Source organism: Crocuta crocuta, unplaced genomic scaffold, assembly GCF_008692635.1.
Source record: "Crocuta crocuta isolate KB4526 unplaced genomic scaffold, BGI_CrCroc_1.0 scaffold330, whole genome shotgun sequence".
NCBI classification, from domain to species: Eukaryota; Metazoa; Chordata; class Mammalia; order Carnivora; family Hyaenidae; genus Crocuta; species Crocuta crocuta.
The window spans coordinates 4,391,161-4,407,144 of NW_027530521.1; the positions used below are offsets into that span (position 1 = coordinate 4,391,161).

The 15,984-nt window shown below is 35.8% G+C and overlaps 1 protein-coding gene across 2 annotated transcripts in view; it reads right to left on the reverse strand.

Moving 5' to 3' along the window:
* Positions 1–15,984, reverse strand: part of TTC17 (tetratricopeptide repeat domain 17) — a 123,516-nt gene that overhangs the window by 85,293 nt on the left and 22,239 nt on the right. For both annotated transcript variants that reach the window (XM_077767469.1, XM_077767468.1), the window contains exons 2-9: positions 15,117–15,206; positions 7,482–7,651; positions 6,715–6,826; positions 6,352–6,483; positions 4,034–4,143; positions 3,287–3,431; positions 2,661–2,800; positions 964–1,124 (exon numbers count right to left, since the gene is read on the reverse strand). In XM_077767469.1, the coding sequence (XP_077623595.1) occupies positions 964–1,124; positions 2,661–2,800; positions 3,287–3,431; positions 4,034–4,143; positions 6,352–6,483; positions 6,715–6,826; positions 7,482–7,651; positions 15,117–15,206 (1,060 nt within the window). The remainder of the gene's footprint in view (positions 1–963; positions 1,125–2,660; positions 2,801–3,286; positions 3,432–4,033; positions 4,144–6,351; positions 6,484–6,714; positions 6,827–7,481; positions 7,652–15,116; positions 15,207–15,984) is intronic.

A 15,984-nucleotide genomic window follows, 5' to 3' on the forward strand; every position in this document is an offset into this window, starting at 1 on the left:
CCCCTGAAAATAATCTATTGACCCATGTTAAGAATTCCTACTTAAGACAAATATTAGTCTAAAATCTTACTTTTAAAATAAAACACTTGTTTTTAAGGGAGCAAGGTTAGTGCTCGCTTCGGCAGCACGTATACTAAAACAGGGAGCAAGGTTAGTTTGTGCTGGCTGGAATGTGTGGATGCTTTGTTTTATGTTTTAAAAAAAAATTTTTTTAACATTTTTTATTTATTTCTGGGGGGGAGAGGGGGAGGGGGAGAGAGAGAAAGAGAGATTGAGAGAGAGAGAGAGAGAGAGAGAGAGAGAGAGCGCACGAGAGCGAGCAGGGGAGAGTCAGAGAGACAGGGATATACAGAACCTGAAACAGGCTCCAGGCTCTGAGCTGGCTGTCAGCACAGAGCCCAACGCGGGGCTCAAACCCATGAACCGTGAGATCATGACCTGAGCTGAAGTCAGACGCCTAACCTACTGAGCCACCCAGGCGCCCCAGGATGCTTTGTTTCTAGGGTGTGTCCGGCTTGTGTTTACTTGATATGAGGCTATGGCCACATTACAGTGTTTTCAGACCAGCAGCAATAGACATCCAAGAGGAGGAGCTTGTTAGAAATACAGACTCTCGGGTCCTATCTCAGACCTACTGATCAGAACCTGCATTTCAAAGAGATCTCCAAGAGACTGGCATGCATACTGAATTTAGACAGCATCAAATTGGCCAAACAACTGTTGTTAAGATTTCTAGGATCTAAAAGATTTTTTACTTTAAAATGTTAATTTTAAAAAAGCTAGAGACCAAACCAGCTCCCCAGGCCTGCTGGTATACCCACTATGATGACTCAATTTTAAGACTGAGGGAAGTCATAAAGCACAACTTTATACTACGTTCAGGCTACACAAAAGTTATGAACGCAGAACATGCTAGAAGTGAACTTTCTAACCTGTCTTCAATTATTTGGAATCAATACTTACCTAATTGTGCCTCTTTTGCCATTTGTGTCTCATGGATGATATTTCTTAAGATTTGCTCCTCCTGAATCAGCTTATGTTTTTCTAAGATCTCCTGCTGTCTCAGGTAGTGGTCATGCTGTTTTTGGTATTCTTTCAACTCATTCAGTGTTCTCTGGAGGGATCTTAACATTTTTTAACACCAGGAAAAAGTTATAGAGCTTTAAAACTAAATTTAAATTTAAACCCACTTACTGAATAGATTTTATGGTCATCATCAATAATTGCTATTTTTTTTTTTTTGCTTAAAGTTTTTTTTTCCTTTTAACTTACAACCAGTGTAACCAGTAAAAATATAATGGGGTAAAAATAAATCTGTCATTCTGTTAAACCTTGGGGGTTAAAAGATGGCTGCAAAATTCTTCCCTTGAATATAACTATCCCAACATTAAATGGTATGTTGGGACAATTCAGGTACCCAAAAGATCTATGACAATATACTACAAAATTTAACATCTCAACTACTACTTGCCTCCACAAAGCCTGTGTTATTTCCACTGACATTCAAAGCCTTTTTTTTTTTATTATAGTTTATTGTCAAGTTGGTTTCCATATAACACCCAGTGCTCATCCCATCAAGTGCCCTCCTCCATGCCCATCACCCATTTTCAAAGCTTCCTTTTCATCTTTTTTGATTCCGCATGAAGACAAGGTTAAGAGAAAGGGCCAACAGCACCTAGCCCTTGAACTCTAGTTCCTTGGGTTAGTGGATTTTGGGAAAAACCACAGAAGCCTGGCTTAGAAAGAAATATTTTCTACTACTTGGTATCAATAAATCAGCTGCCTGATTACATTTATTCATAAAAACCTTTCTACCTATTATACTGTAACATATGGAGATTTAGGAGCTATACGGACTGTGTAAGAGAGAACCAATTCACTCAGCCGGGACAAGTTCTGAACAGGTATAACAGAAGTCCAAGTGTAAACAAGTAAGCAGTCATTCCTTCCTTTTCACCACACTTTGCTTTAAATTGACTAGAAAACAACCAAATACAGTAGTTTAAGGTGTTCCAGTTCTCCATTTAATTCTCTGATAATCAAAGTAGCCTCAATGTTCTCTTTTGTAAGAGAAGAATGATTCACTTTGAGTTATGTGAAGTTTCCTAACTGGCCCTACTATTTATGGAACTGAATACCTTTTTTAAATTAAGTATACTGCAAGGACCAGCTACAATAGAATTTCATTACTGTACAATTTATAGAAATCTGATGAAAATATGGGCCAAATAATGTTTCTCGACATCACTTAACTAACTTAACAATAATCCAACAGGGAAGCTAAAGGGGAGAACGATCAAATACAGCATATGCAAGTGATTTTACTGACAATGCATTCGATGGAAATGAAAACATAATAGAGTTACTGAGCATTTGGGAGGAACTCAATTCATCTGACTTCATAAAAGCAATTGATGGTCAAAAGTGTATGGATCTAAATGACAAATTTACTGTAAAGATTCTCTAGTTCCTGGAATTCATGCCATTAAAGATTCCTCTACAAAACCTCTGAATTGTGCTGAGCCTCCTAAACCTGAAGAAAAGGGACAGGACTAGCAGTAATGAAGAGGTTTTTCTTAATTCTAATGAACAAATTAACACTGACATCACCCTACACAGGTCTAACTTAGGGCTTCAGGGAGACAGTCTCTTCCAATTACCTATGTTGAGCTTCCAATTTCTGCTCGAGTTTTTGCTGACACAGGACAGCATGCTTCCTCTTTATAGCTTGCTCAAACCCAGGTTTGGCTTGCAGAGCATGGTCATAACAGAGCACTGAGTGGTTATACTCCCCCAGCATCTGAAGAGACAAACACACACACACACATACACACACGTGTGCGCGCGCGCGCACACACACACACACGAGGAAAAATGTTAGCTACCGCCTGGATGCATCTGTCCAAATCTCCTAATGATTTATGAGCTCACACTTATATCTTCTACAGTGACCGTTATTTTTGATCAATGAACAAATCTACAACATAAGATACGCTATAAGATCACTTAACTAGAAAGTATAATTATCTTAAGAGGTGTACTCGGCAGGAATTTAATATTCCAATCAATTTAGTTATTTTTCTTTTTTGTCCAGGGGCTAAGACAATTATGATACATTATTGTGTTGAGGTTTTTTCCCCCCTAATTTCTTCATTTCCATTTCCTTTTCCTTGTTCAGACCAAAAGAGGAAGGAAAAAGGTAATTTTTAATTGAAAATAAATTTTTTAAAAAAGAAAAGAAAATAGCAACTGGTTTGGCTTATGAAAAGAAAAACGTTGTATTTACTGCGTATATATTTCCCAAAGTGTAATAGCTGGTGAAGAAGTCACTGTCATCCAGAGCTGCGTGGACCACAACAGCAGCATCTGCAGAGAAGTGAGCTCTGTGCAGAACATTTGCCAGGTTGACCAGGGCAATGTCTTTATTGTGCCTAAAAGAGAAGGACAGGTGTAATAAAATGTTAGGAAAGAAGCATGTGCTCCATGATTATGTATAAATATTTGACAAGGGAAAATTACATTTGAAGTTATTGAACTTAACTTTGAGTATACTAATAGATGGAGAAAATAATTTAAGAAAATTATACTGTTTCATCTTTACATAACTGATGGTGCTTATTCAATCTGATAGCTCCAAATTTTGCCACAAAAATAAGGTCTGGCAGATATTTTATAATTTTAAAATATATTTAGGGCTTACTATTTGCTTTGAGAAAAATGTAATTTATGCTAATTCCCCCAGGCAGGGTCCTTATATTCAAGTCTCAAGTGAATCAGAGGGGGTCTGCATAATATATTTTTTCCTTAATGGAAATCAGAAGAATATTCTTGAACTTTGAACAAAGAATATATTGAACTGTGAACTCTGACATTGGTCTTTTTTTTTGGTGATGGGAATGAATTTTTTAAACATAGACAGATGAGAGTCTAAGTATAAAAGAATGCTTCTTCATATTGTTTTCCTATGCATTGTTTCTGTAACAGTCCTGAGTTATGTGGAGACTCAGGCAGTCCAGAAAGGGAAAAACCTTACCTGGAAGAGAAGTGAAGTGCTCGCATGGCACATTCCACTACCTGATACGGCTCATTCTTTATTCTCCAGTAAAATGAAGCCATGTTATACAGTACCCATGAGGAAGAATTCTAGAGATTAAACAAATAAAATGACAATCAAATGCAACTCAACATACTTTCTTCGATTGAGAATGTTCAAAATGAGCACCTTTCCTATTCTGTCTCTTCTGAAACTTCAGATGAAGACATTACAGCAGTCATAAAGCAGGGGACGAAGGACAAATAAACTACACCTGCCCAAAGAGCCTCCTGATCATCAGCTGAGCAAAATGCATTAAGGTGTCATCTCCACAGAGAGACTATTCAATTCCAAGCTACTGCTCCAAGGGTTGAATCATGCTGAAAGCCCACAGAGTGGACACAACTTATTGGTTCCTATTTCAGGATTTCAGAAGTCAGGACCTAACCTACTTAGAAATGCCAGTTGTTGTGGAAACTAATTTGACAATAAACTATTAGGAAAAAAAAAAAGGAAAAAAAAAAGTGGAAACTAATTTGACAATAAACTATTAGAAAAAAAAAAAAAAGAAATGCCAGTTGTTCTAACATGAAATTCCTGAAATTAACAAAGTTTCCTATTTAATATCTGCATGAAGGTACATATGTAAGCAAATGACAGGCTTATGTTTTCGTAAAAGATGAAAAATTTTTAAGATTTTTTATTTTCAAGTAACGTCTACACCTAATGTGGGGTTCGAACCCCACAATCCCAAGATTAAGAGTCACACATTTTACCCACTGAGCCAGCTAGGTGCCCCTTTTATTTGTTCTTCTGTCATGTGTGTTCACAATCTAAAGGAAACCAATAGTGCTAAAAATTATGTCTTCAGTAAAGAGTAATATGTGGATTATTTAGTGAACTTGAACAAATTCAGGTAGGTTTGCTTCTTTTGTGGCTTAGATTTTCATCTCATAACATACCCTAAATCTTAACCACACAGAGGTCAAAATACTGAACTGGACCATAACAAAAAATTCAGTGTAAATAAGTTTAAGCCCATGTAGAGAAATTTCAAACTCAGCACTGCAAGAACAGTCAAATTAAGTTTTTTAAAAAGGCATTAAGTTTTTTAAAAAAGTTTAAGATAAACTGAGAAAAATACATGTAACGCCCATTGATTAATATCTTTAATATGTAAAGAGCTCCTAAAAAATCTAAAAAGAAAGACAAAAACACAAGAGAACGTGGGCCAAAAACATTAACAGATAATTCAGAAATAGGAAACAATGGCTAATTATCAAAGAATAGAAATAAAAGAGATTCAAATTTTCCTTTTACAAATTGGCACAGATTAAAGAGTATGCCAACACTCATTGTTGGCTACACTGTATATTAACTGCAGAAAAGTTAAGTGACTACAGCATTTCTGGGGGACAGTGTGACGACATTTATGTAAAAGACCTTAAATAAATGATTAAACTTTGATGCTCAGAATTCCACTATTAAAAATTTATTTTATGAAAATAACTGTTTTAACTATAAAGATGTATAAAAATAAAGGTCCAGAACACCATTATAAAACAGTAATTAACTGAGTTTTCCCCCCTCTTTTATATTTTTATAAAGTCTGAATTTTTTTACAAGGACAAATTGTTTTCTTTTAAAAATAGTTATTAAAGGGGCGCCTGGGTGGCTTAGTCGGTTAAGCGTCCGACTTTCGCTTAGGTCATGATCTCGCGGTNGTGGCTCAGTTGGCTAAGCACTCGACTTCATGGCTCAAGTCATGATATCACGGCTCATGAGTTAGAGCCCTGGATCTGGCTCTGTGCTGACAGCTCAGAGCCTGGAGCCTTTTTCAGATTCTGGGTCTCCATCTCTCTGCCCCTAAGCCACTGGCTCTCTAACTCTGTCTCTCTCACTCTCTCTCTCAAAAGTAATTACACATTAAAAACAATTTTTTAAAAAAGTAGTTATTTTGAGGGCACTTGGGTGGCTTAGTCTCTCTTCCCCTTCCCCGCAGGCGTGCATACGTTCTCACTCTCAAAATAAGTAAAAAATAATCTTAAATCTTAATTAAAATAAAAATAATCTTAATGATAATAAGAAATCATTTAATAATTTATATTATTAAACTATTAATATTAAATATGAATATGTACAGATAAATTACTAAACTATTAAAATAGTAATAATTATTACTTAATAAAATAATCTTTAAAAAATCTTAGAATAAAAGAACCACTCTCTAAAGACAAATGATCTAGACAGGTTATTTTCTAAAGAAAAAAAGACCTTCTATGCATAGCCTCCAGCTCTCTCAGTCACTGAGGACTTACCTTCTGCAGGCCTTCATGGATGAGGTGGCCTATGTCATCTATACTTCTTCCCAGTCGTTTAGATAAATATGTGAAGATTGGATCTTCTTTAGGTAATAGAGGTGCAGAAAGATTAACTCTTTCTTGTACACCCTGAAGAAGAAAAAATTGAAAAAGACAAAACAGAAAAAGGAGATCATAAGACAAAAGCTCACAAGTAACTCAGTGTATTATAGCATTTATTAAAGGCATTTTAAGAAATAGGAGATGTTCACAAAATTATAAAGCTGTTTGGAAGAGAAGAAGTAAAAAGAATATTTACAAGTAAGAGAGTAAGTTACAGAAAAAAATGTAGAAAACAAGATCCCAAATCTCTCTACTTACTCGCAGGTGCTGAAAAGCATGTATACTATATGGAAGTTCTAGAATTTTGGTACAATCAGGTTGCTCAGGGTCTGGAGGGACAGGAGATTCTGTGTCTATATAATCTTCAGGGCTAAAATGAAGAAGCCGGGAGCAATGAATGAATGAATGAATGAATGAAATATGAAAAAATGTCTGATTTTCCCCCAATGGAATCATTCTCATAGCATCCCAACTTTACAACCAGTATGAGTCAGCAGTCAGACTTTTTCACCCTGTGACTGCTGGAGTCCATATTTTGGGAGTTCAACGTAAAGGAGATAAATCAAGAGTTAGAAAATAGTAGGTATAACAAAGAATGTTAAAATCACGGGACTTTTTAAAAGCTTTTAAAAATTCTTTCTAGAAATATTAAACCATTTTACATTTCTGTTGATGGCCTCTCTACATTTTTACCAGTTACTGATTTTTAAATATATTTTCCAATTTGATAGGTGAAAACAATTTAAATGTTTTAATTTGTACTTCTTTGATCAGAACTGAGAGATATGTTTTACACATGTTTATCAGCCATTTGTATTTCTTTTACTATAAGTTGTTCAATCTTCTGTGGGATTCAATATTTTAAATCAGTCTTTAAGAATTCTACACGTGATGTATCTTGAAATTTCAAATTTCAATAAACTCATTTGTGATCGAAGCTTATTCTCATTAGATAATTCATTGATTTGAGAAAGTTCTGTTCGGGAAAATGTTACTTTTATTTTTGGAAAGAGAATTTCTTTTACCTGATGTCTTTGCTTTCCAAAGTTATATATGTGCCATCATAGAGATCCAGGTCTCCTAAGGGCACCTTGGCTTTGATGCAGTCTGGATCTTCTTTATTATGTCTCTGTTCCAGTCCTGTATCTCTGTCCTCATTCTCTTCTATGTGAATTTTTTGAGCAACTAATTGCTTCTGTTGAGAAGATAGTAAGAACATAATGGATTTTTGTTGGGAGCAGTTTCTGAACTCATAGGTTGAGAAAACTCCTTATGAGGTTAAGGTAAGTTGCACGGGCTCTTGCCGTCAGATGGTGACCCCGATATCCACCCACACCCAGTTATTTCGGCTTGAGTACCAACCCCCAAAGTCACCTTGTTAATTGATATTAGGAGTGATTCATTCTGACTTTGATATGCTGATTGTACTTTTTGAAGGAACTTACTAAAATAACTTCTTCTTTTGTGGTTATGGGAACAACATTGCTTACCTGAAAGACCTTTTTTTCTTAATACTTCCTATTAAGCGATGAGCCTAACTTTTGCCATTACTATACCTTTGCCACGTCTGGGCTGTTCCCCATACTTCTACATATCAATGTTCTGGAGAACCTTTACTGATCAAGGGATTTACCATCAGAATGCCACTCCTGTGCCGTCCCCCAAACACTAAGTCATAAAATAAAGTTGAGTCTCAGACAGTGCAGGGAGGCCTGGCTGGTGACCAGAAAGAATCTCGGGCCTCTCTCATCACTCCCTCGCTGACACCGTCCATCCTTCAGGGACCCCTGGACCCAGCCGGAGCGGGACTCCGAGAGATTTTTTTATTATTTCAATCTAGATACCACGTAAGAGAATGGAGAATTTAATGTGCTGAAGTCAGAATCCTCTATGAAGACAAGGATTCTGAGCACAATAGTACCCTCTTATCTGCAAGAGTATGTCCTAAGACTCCCAGTGGGTGCCTCAAACCGTGGACAGTACCAACCCAATATATGTTTTTTCCTGTACATATATACCTATAATAAAGTTTAATTTATAAATTAAGCCCAGGAAGAGATTAACGATAACTAATAATAAAATACAATAATTCTAACAATACACTATGATAAAAGTTATGTGACTGTGGTCTCTCAAAATATCTGCTTGCAGTGTATTCATCCTTGTGATACTGTGAGGTAATAAAATGCCTACATGGTAAGATGAAGTAAGGTGAACGACGTAGGCATTTTGACAAAGTGTCAGACTATTAGCGACCTTCTGACAATAGGTCAAAAAGAGGATCATCTGCTTCTGGACCACAGGTGACCCGCAGGTAACTGAAACCACAGAAAGTAAAATTGTGGATAAAGGGGGATTAATTAGTTGACAACCTAAATAAGCTTCTCTAAACAGGTGTCGATACACAGAAAGTAACAGAAAATAACATTTACATTAATGGCACTGGAATATCTTCATAATATGATCTCTGACTACCTATGAAACTGCATCTCTTGGGGTGCTGGCTGGCTTAGTTGGTAGAGCATGCAACTCTTGATCTCAGGGTTGGGAGTTCAAGCCCCACACTGGGTGTGAAGCCAACTTTATAAAAATAAAATTAAAAAATTAACTGCATCTATCAATTTAACTTCCCTGGCACAGAATGGCTCAGCAATTAAAACTACCTTGAACTGCCCAAACACATCATATTTCAGATCTTCAGGATATCTAGCATGTCCATACTGCCACCTGGAATAACTTCCCCTAATGCCCTATTCTCCAGGTGAAGTCCTGCTACTCACAATTTTTTTCTGAAACATACAGAGGAATTACATAAAACCCATGTTTTCACCACCCACATCGATCATATAGCATTTGCCATACTCACTTCAGATTTTTTAAAAGGGAAAAAAAGTAGTTGAAACCCCTCTTTATTTCTTCAAAATTCCTCTCTCTCACCACTGTCCTGAATTTGTTTGATATATCATTTCTGTGTCTTTATAAAATATTACTATTTACCCTTATTCTCTTAAAATATTACTTTATATACATATATATGCTCCAAATCAACATATAGCATTGCTTTGCAAGTTTGAAACTTTTATGTAAATATCATCTCAATATAAATATAAATAAAAAAATCATCTAAATGTATCATTCTAAAAATTATTTTTTAACTTTATGTTTTTAGGATTTATGTACAATCAGTACAGTTTTAAACTCTTCAATTAAACAGATGTATAAAAATGTATTTGCCTATTTTTCTGTAAACGACATTGCTTCTTTATCTTATTGCTATTAAAAATGCTGTGATCTAGGGGCGCCTGGGTGGCTTAGTCGGTTAAGCGTCCGACTTTCGCTTAGGTCATGATCTCGCGGTTCGTGGGTTCGGGCCCCGCGTCGGGCTCTGTGCTGACTGCCAGCTCAGAGCCTGGAGCCTGTTTCAGTCTGTGACTCCCTCTCTCTCTGACCCTCCCCTGCTCACGCTGTCTCTCTCTCTCCCCTAGAAATAAATAAAAATTTAAAAAAAAAATTAAAAAAAAAAAAACGAAAAAAAAAATGCTGTGATCTAAGTTTCCTTCTATGCATGTGTAAAAGTTCCAGCAGGGGTAAAAATATGGGATGCAGGGGTCATATGAAATGCACATTTTCAGTTTTATTTAGACACTGCCAATCTGCTTTTCAAAGTTATTATAACCATTAGAATTCTACCAACAGGTTATGGTAATACCCATAATATCGCCACAAACTTACCAACAGCACACTTGCTAATTTATGTCAATTTGATGGTATGAACTGGAGTAGACTGTATTACTACTAATGAACTTGCGGCACCTCCTCACAAAGGACTCTACATCACTGCTCTGCTGGACTCATACATGGCCAGTATGACTTATTTTGACAAATGTAACATGAGAAGTGCCATTAAACCTTCCGGAGGGAAGCATCTTTACAGCCAGTATATGTTCTTTTCCCTCAGGTACTGAGAACAGAAATATTCTAGATAGTAGCTGTTGTATCAGCTTGAGTTCTGGCTTTTGGACCAGAGTCACATTTAATACGATCTTATTGCTTTAAACCATTAAGATTACTAGGATGTTACTAAATGATCTGTTTCCACTTACACCATCCCTCCCCACTCTTTTCTGGTAGGTAAACTGTACTGTACTTCCCTATGACTTCAAGCTTGGCCATGTGACTTGATCTGGACAATGGAATGTGAGTAGAAATTCTTTTTTTTTTTTTTAAGTTTATTTTATATTAAGAGAGAGAAAGCATGAGTGAGGGAGGGGCAGAGAGAGAGGGAGAGAATCTCAAGCAGGTTTTGCGCTGTCAGAGCACAGCCCAATGTGGGGCTTAGATCATGAAATGAGCTGAAATCAAGAGTTAGACACTCAACTGACTAAGCCATCAGGCACCCCGGAATGATATCATTTCTAGGTAGAAATTTTAAATGGGCTTGTATATTTGGTTATTCTTCCTTGAGCCTCCACCTTCCTCCATGAAATAGCACTGAGATTTTTGGGACTGTTTGTTGTCAGTGCAAAACTTGACATACACTGTAAAATGCAGACTATCTTAACTAATGCAATCATTAATGTAATTAAGCCTATTTTCATATATTTATGAGATATTTTGTGGCTTGACTGTCTGAGTTGGCCTATTTTTTTTCCCTAGTGCTTTTCCACTGATTTGTAGAAATTTGTGAAGAGTGATTGTGTAAACTCATTCTTCAGTTATATGGTGCAAATATCTTCTCCCAGCTTATAACTTACGTTTTAATTTTGTTCATGGTGTCACTTGCTAGAGAGAAGCTTTTAATTTTAAGATGGTCCAAACTATCAATTAGTTTTCTTAACTATGATTTCTGTTATTTAAGGAGCCCTTCTCTATCCCAATGTCATAAATATATTAATATATACTTATTTTTAAGTTTTAAAGCTTTACTTTTTCATATTTAGTGCTACTGTCTGAATGCTTGTGTCCTTCCTACCCTTAAAATTTAATATGTTGAAATCATAATCCCTGAAAATGATAGAGGTAGGATGTGGAGTGCTTCGCTTAGGTCATGACGATGGGGTCCATGGAAAATGGAATTTTGCACTAAACAGTATGTGGTAGCAAAACCTGATGAAAAGCCATTTTAGTCTTTATCCTCTTAGTATGAATATTCACACATTTCACTAAAGAAATATTATTGTCTTTAAATATGGAATTTGGGATCAGAATCTGCTGGCAGTACAATGTAAGACAAATATCTGTACCCATAACAGTTGTAAATGAAAAAAAAAAGGTAAAAGGCTGTATTCTAACTATATATATAACCCCAGTGATTTCAGATGAGGGACTGTGAATTTGTATAAATACTGCCATTACAGCGTTCTTCTACTTAGTATTTCCATAGTGAATATTTTTTCCATCCATTTATAACACTGGCTTTGTGTTACGTGTTACTTCTTGTATGTACCATACAGCTGGACTGAGTAAGAAATCCAATCTGACAGACTGAGTTTTAATCAGCAAGTTTAATCTGATACATATACTATGATTGCTGACCTATCTGAATTCATTTTAACCTTTGTATTTTGGATTTTCTGTTAATCTTTTTCTTTTTTCTTTTTTTTTAATTATTCAAGTGTAGCTGACACAAAATGTTCTATTAGTTTCAGGTACGTTTATCATTCTTTTTCTTTGCTGCTGTTTCCTCTTTTCCTGCCTGTCATGTGCTTGTCAACACTTTCTATATTCCCTCCTCTCTTCTTGTATTTTCCCTTAACTTGCAGGTTTGGAAACTACAGATTGCAGTCCCATTATTTTAGTGCTTGCCCTTACTTTTGGTTAAGTTTTTCATTGGTAAATATTTTAGCATATTTCTGAAAGATACTCTTTAGAAAAATAAAAAACCATAACACCATGATCACATGTAAAAAAATAGTAATTCCTGAATATCAAAATATCTAGTCTGTGCTCAAATTTCCAATTATTTCTTCCCTCTTTTAAAAATACAGTTTTTTGGGTGCCTGGGTAGCTCAGTCAGTTGAGTGTCTGACTCTTTTTTTAACCCCACAAAAAACAAACTGACCAAAAACCCTCTTAAAAATAAAGGAGAGGGGCCTTGGTGGCTCAGTGGGTTAAGCATCCAACTCCTGGTTTCAGCTCAGGTCATGATCCTGGGGTCGTGGGTTTGAGCCCTGCTTTGAGCTCTGTGCTGGGTGTGGAGCCTGCTTAAGATTCTCTCTCCCCGCCCCCTCCACTCTGCTCCTTGCCCCATCATGCTCTCTCTCTCAAAAAAAAAAAAAAAAGGAAATAACTTTAAAGAAACACAAATAAAGAGACAGTCTGTTTGAAACAAAATCCAATTGAGATCCACAAACTAAAATGATTGATTTGTGTATAAGTCTGTTAATCTACTGATAATTCCTCTAGTCCCCCTCCCCAACTTTTTAAATCTTTCTAATTTGTTTAAAAAGTTGGGTCGTTTGTCCTGCGAAGTTTGCCACTTGATAGGATTTTACTGACTGCATCTCCTAGGTTCATTAAGCATGTCCCTTACTTTGTCTTGTATATTTCCTAAATATTGATAGCAGGATCCAGGGGTTCTTAACTTTTCTGTGTCATAGACTTCTTCAGCAGTCTGATGAAACCTGCAGACCCCTTCTCAGAAAGATCTTTTAAATACATAAAATAAAATATACAGAATCACAAAGGAAACCTATTATACTGAAAACAAATGACACTGGAAACACAGTGGTTTGATTAGATTCATATTTCCTTTGGCAAGACTACTTGAAAGGTAGCAAGGCTCTTACACTTTTAGTATGTTTGCCCGTAAATTTTCCAACAGGATTTTAATTGTTACTTTCACCTTCTCATAAACATGACAGAAGAGTCTAACAAGCTTTAATTAATCACTGAACATACCTCGACCCAACCACATATTAATTTAATGTAGTTTTACCTTTCAAAGCACAAATAAATAAATAAAGTTAGCAACTTCTTCATTAGTATTTTTACTCATCATTTTATATCCTACGCATGTCTATTGGGTTTACTTTTTGCAGAGGTACATCTTTAATTTTCTTTAAAGTGAGAGTCTGTGGTAAGTAAACTGTCTTTGTATTGTCAGAAAACATCTTTGCTTTGCCCTCATTCTTTTTTTTTTTAATTTTTTTTAATGTTTTATTTTATTTCTGAGAGAGAGAGAGAGAGAGAGAGAGACAGCATGAACAGGAGAGGGTCAGAGAGAGAGGGAGACACAGAATTTGAAGCAGGCTCCAGGCTCTGAGCTAGCTGTCAGCACAGAGTCCAATGCGGGGCTCGAACCCACGAACCTTGAGATCATGACCTGAGCCGAGGTAGGACGCCCAACCAACTGAGCCACTCAGGTGCCCCGCCCTTACTCTTGAATGATGCTTTAAAAGACTATACAATTCTAGTTTGACTGGTTTTCCCTTTGCACTTTGAGGCTATTCCTTCACTGTCTTCTGGCACCTTAAGAAGTTCATCTGGTTGTCACTACTTTGTAGAAAAATGGTATTCTTTAGTGTCATGGTTTTAATTCTATGTTTCAGTGAATAACAAATTTATATCTCCAGTCTGTACCTTTATCCCAGAGTCCCCACTACCTTAATCAAAAACTGATGGAGTCAATATTTTTCATTTTTGTTTTCATTGACATGATGAACGGCATTTTTCCCCTTCACATACTCTAATTTAAGTCTCCTTCTCTTTATATCATACTGCCTCTTAAAAAAAGAATGGCAATAAACATACACAATATGGATACGTATTTGAAAATAAAAACTATTTTCTGCACCACTGCATTTTTTGAACACTGTGTTTAAAAAAAAACATATAAAGCTTCCAAGCATGAAGCTGTATAAATATTCCTATTGTCTTATTCCTAGCTTTTCAAATAACTAATATTGTGTGTTATTAAGCAAAATCAGTTTACGGAAATCATACGATAGAAACAAAAAGGTCAGATTTTATTAGCACCAATAGGTTTCAAGCTTTCAAGGTGCAAAGTGATTAATGCTTTCACCTCATCAGAAGAACACACAGTAACAAGACTCTAGTTTTCCCTACTTAGAAATTAATAAAAATTACATTTTTATGGATTATTGAAATTATTTTTCCTTTTTGTATTTTACCTAAACTCTCCTTCTAAGCATATGCACAGAGACTGTTCCTTTTCATACTTGATGGAAAAACTTATACATGGAAACCCTGTTCAAGGATATAATGAGTCAAGGATCCAGCAAAACCTGAATTAGTCTGTTTCTAAAATTGCTCAAATTGCTCAAATGTCCTCTAATTAGACGCTGTTTTTTAAAACATGACTTAAAAGTAATATATTCAGGTGGCTGAGGTGGTGGCTCAGGTGGTTAAGCATCAGACTGGACTTCAGCTCAGATCATGAGCTGACAGCTCAGAGCCTGGAGCCTGCTTCGAATTCTGTGTGTCTGTGTCTCTCTCTGCCCCTCCCCAGCTCATGCTCTTTCTCTCTTTCTCTATGTCTCAAAAATAAATAAAACATTAAAAAAAAATGAAATTTATTCCTATAAAACTGAGAAGAACTGAGCTTTAAGAAATAATGTGCTCTCATTTTTCTTTGACTACAACAGCTCTCTGTGAAATACAACAAGTTTAAGCTGCATATTACATGCCCATTGCCTCACCTCCAATTCTTTGAGGTAGTTAACTGTTGTTTCTTGTCTCATTAATATGACTAAGTCATGGGGATGCTTCAAGTTCATTGGCGAGTCCACCTGCAAGTAAGCAAACGATAAATAAAGCTCAGATTTCATTAACATTTGTTTGGATTCATATAAAGTTTCCTTTAATATGCTTTAAATTACTGTTCACCTACCATTATAATCAGTATTAGGTGCTTATTAAAACTCAAGGGCTATTTCAAAAGTGATTGCACATAAATTTCAGCAAAGGGAATGTCATGTTCAATAGCCCTTGAATTCCAACTTGAAAGAGTAAGCTTTTGAAGTCAATATTCTAATTTGGTCAGTCATAGAAGAAATATACAAGAAGTATTTGGCAATAAGTGATAAAGTAAATTCCTTAAAAGATAATTCACACTTATAACGATAAAAAAGGAATTGTCTTGACAGAACATTCCCTATCTGAACAGGTTTGGAGTGATAAAAGGAAAACAATAAAAGCACCTATTTTTGAAGGTTATTTGTAGAAGCCATAAATCAAAGCTAATATAAAATAATCTTGAGATTTATTATTTATAGCTCACGTTTTCTGGATCATAAACAAGTAACTATGCCGTTGAAGATGTAGGAAAAATGAACCCTCATCTACTAAAAGGAGACTTATAAATTTATTGTTGTATGGAGGGTCATTTGACAACATGTACCAAAATGTTACAAGTGCCTATCTTTTGATCTGGCAATATTAACTCTAGGAAAACTATCCTACAGATATTGTTAAAAAAGTAAATAAAAATATAACAAGGATAAAATACACACACACACACACACACACACACACACACACACACACAAAGAAGCTCATTACATCACT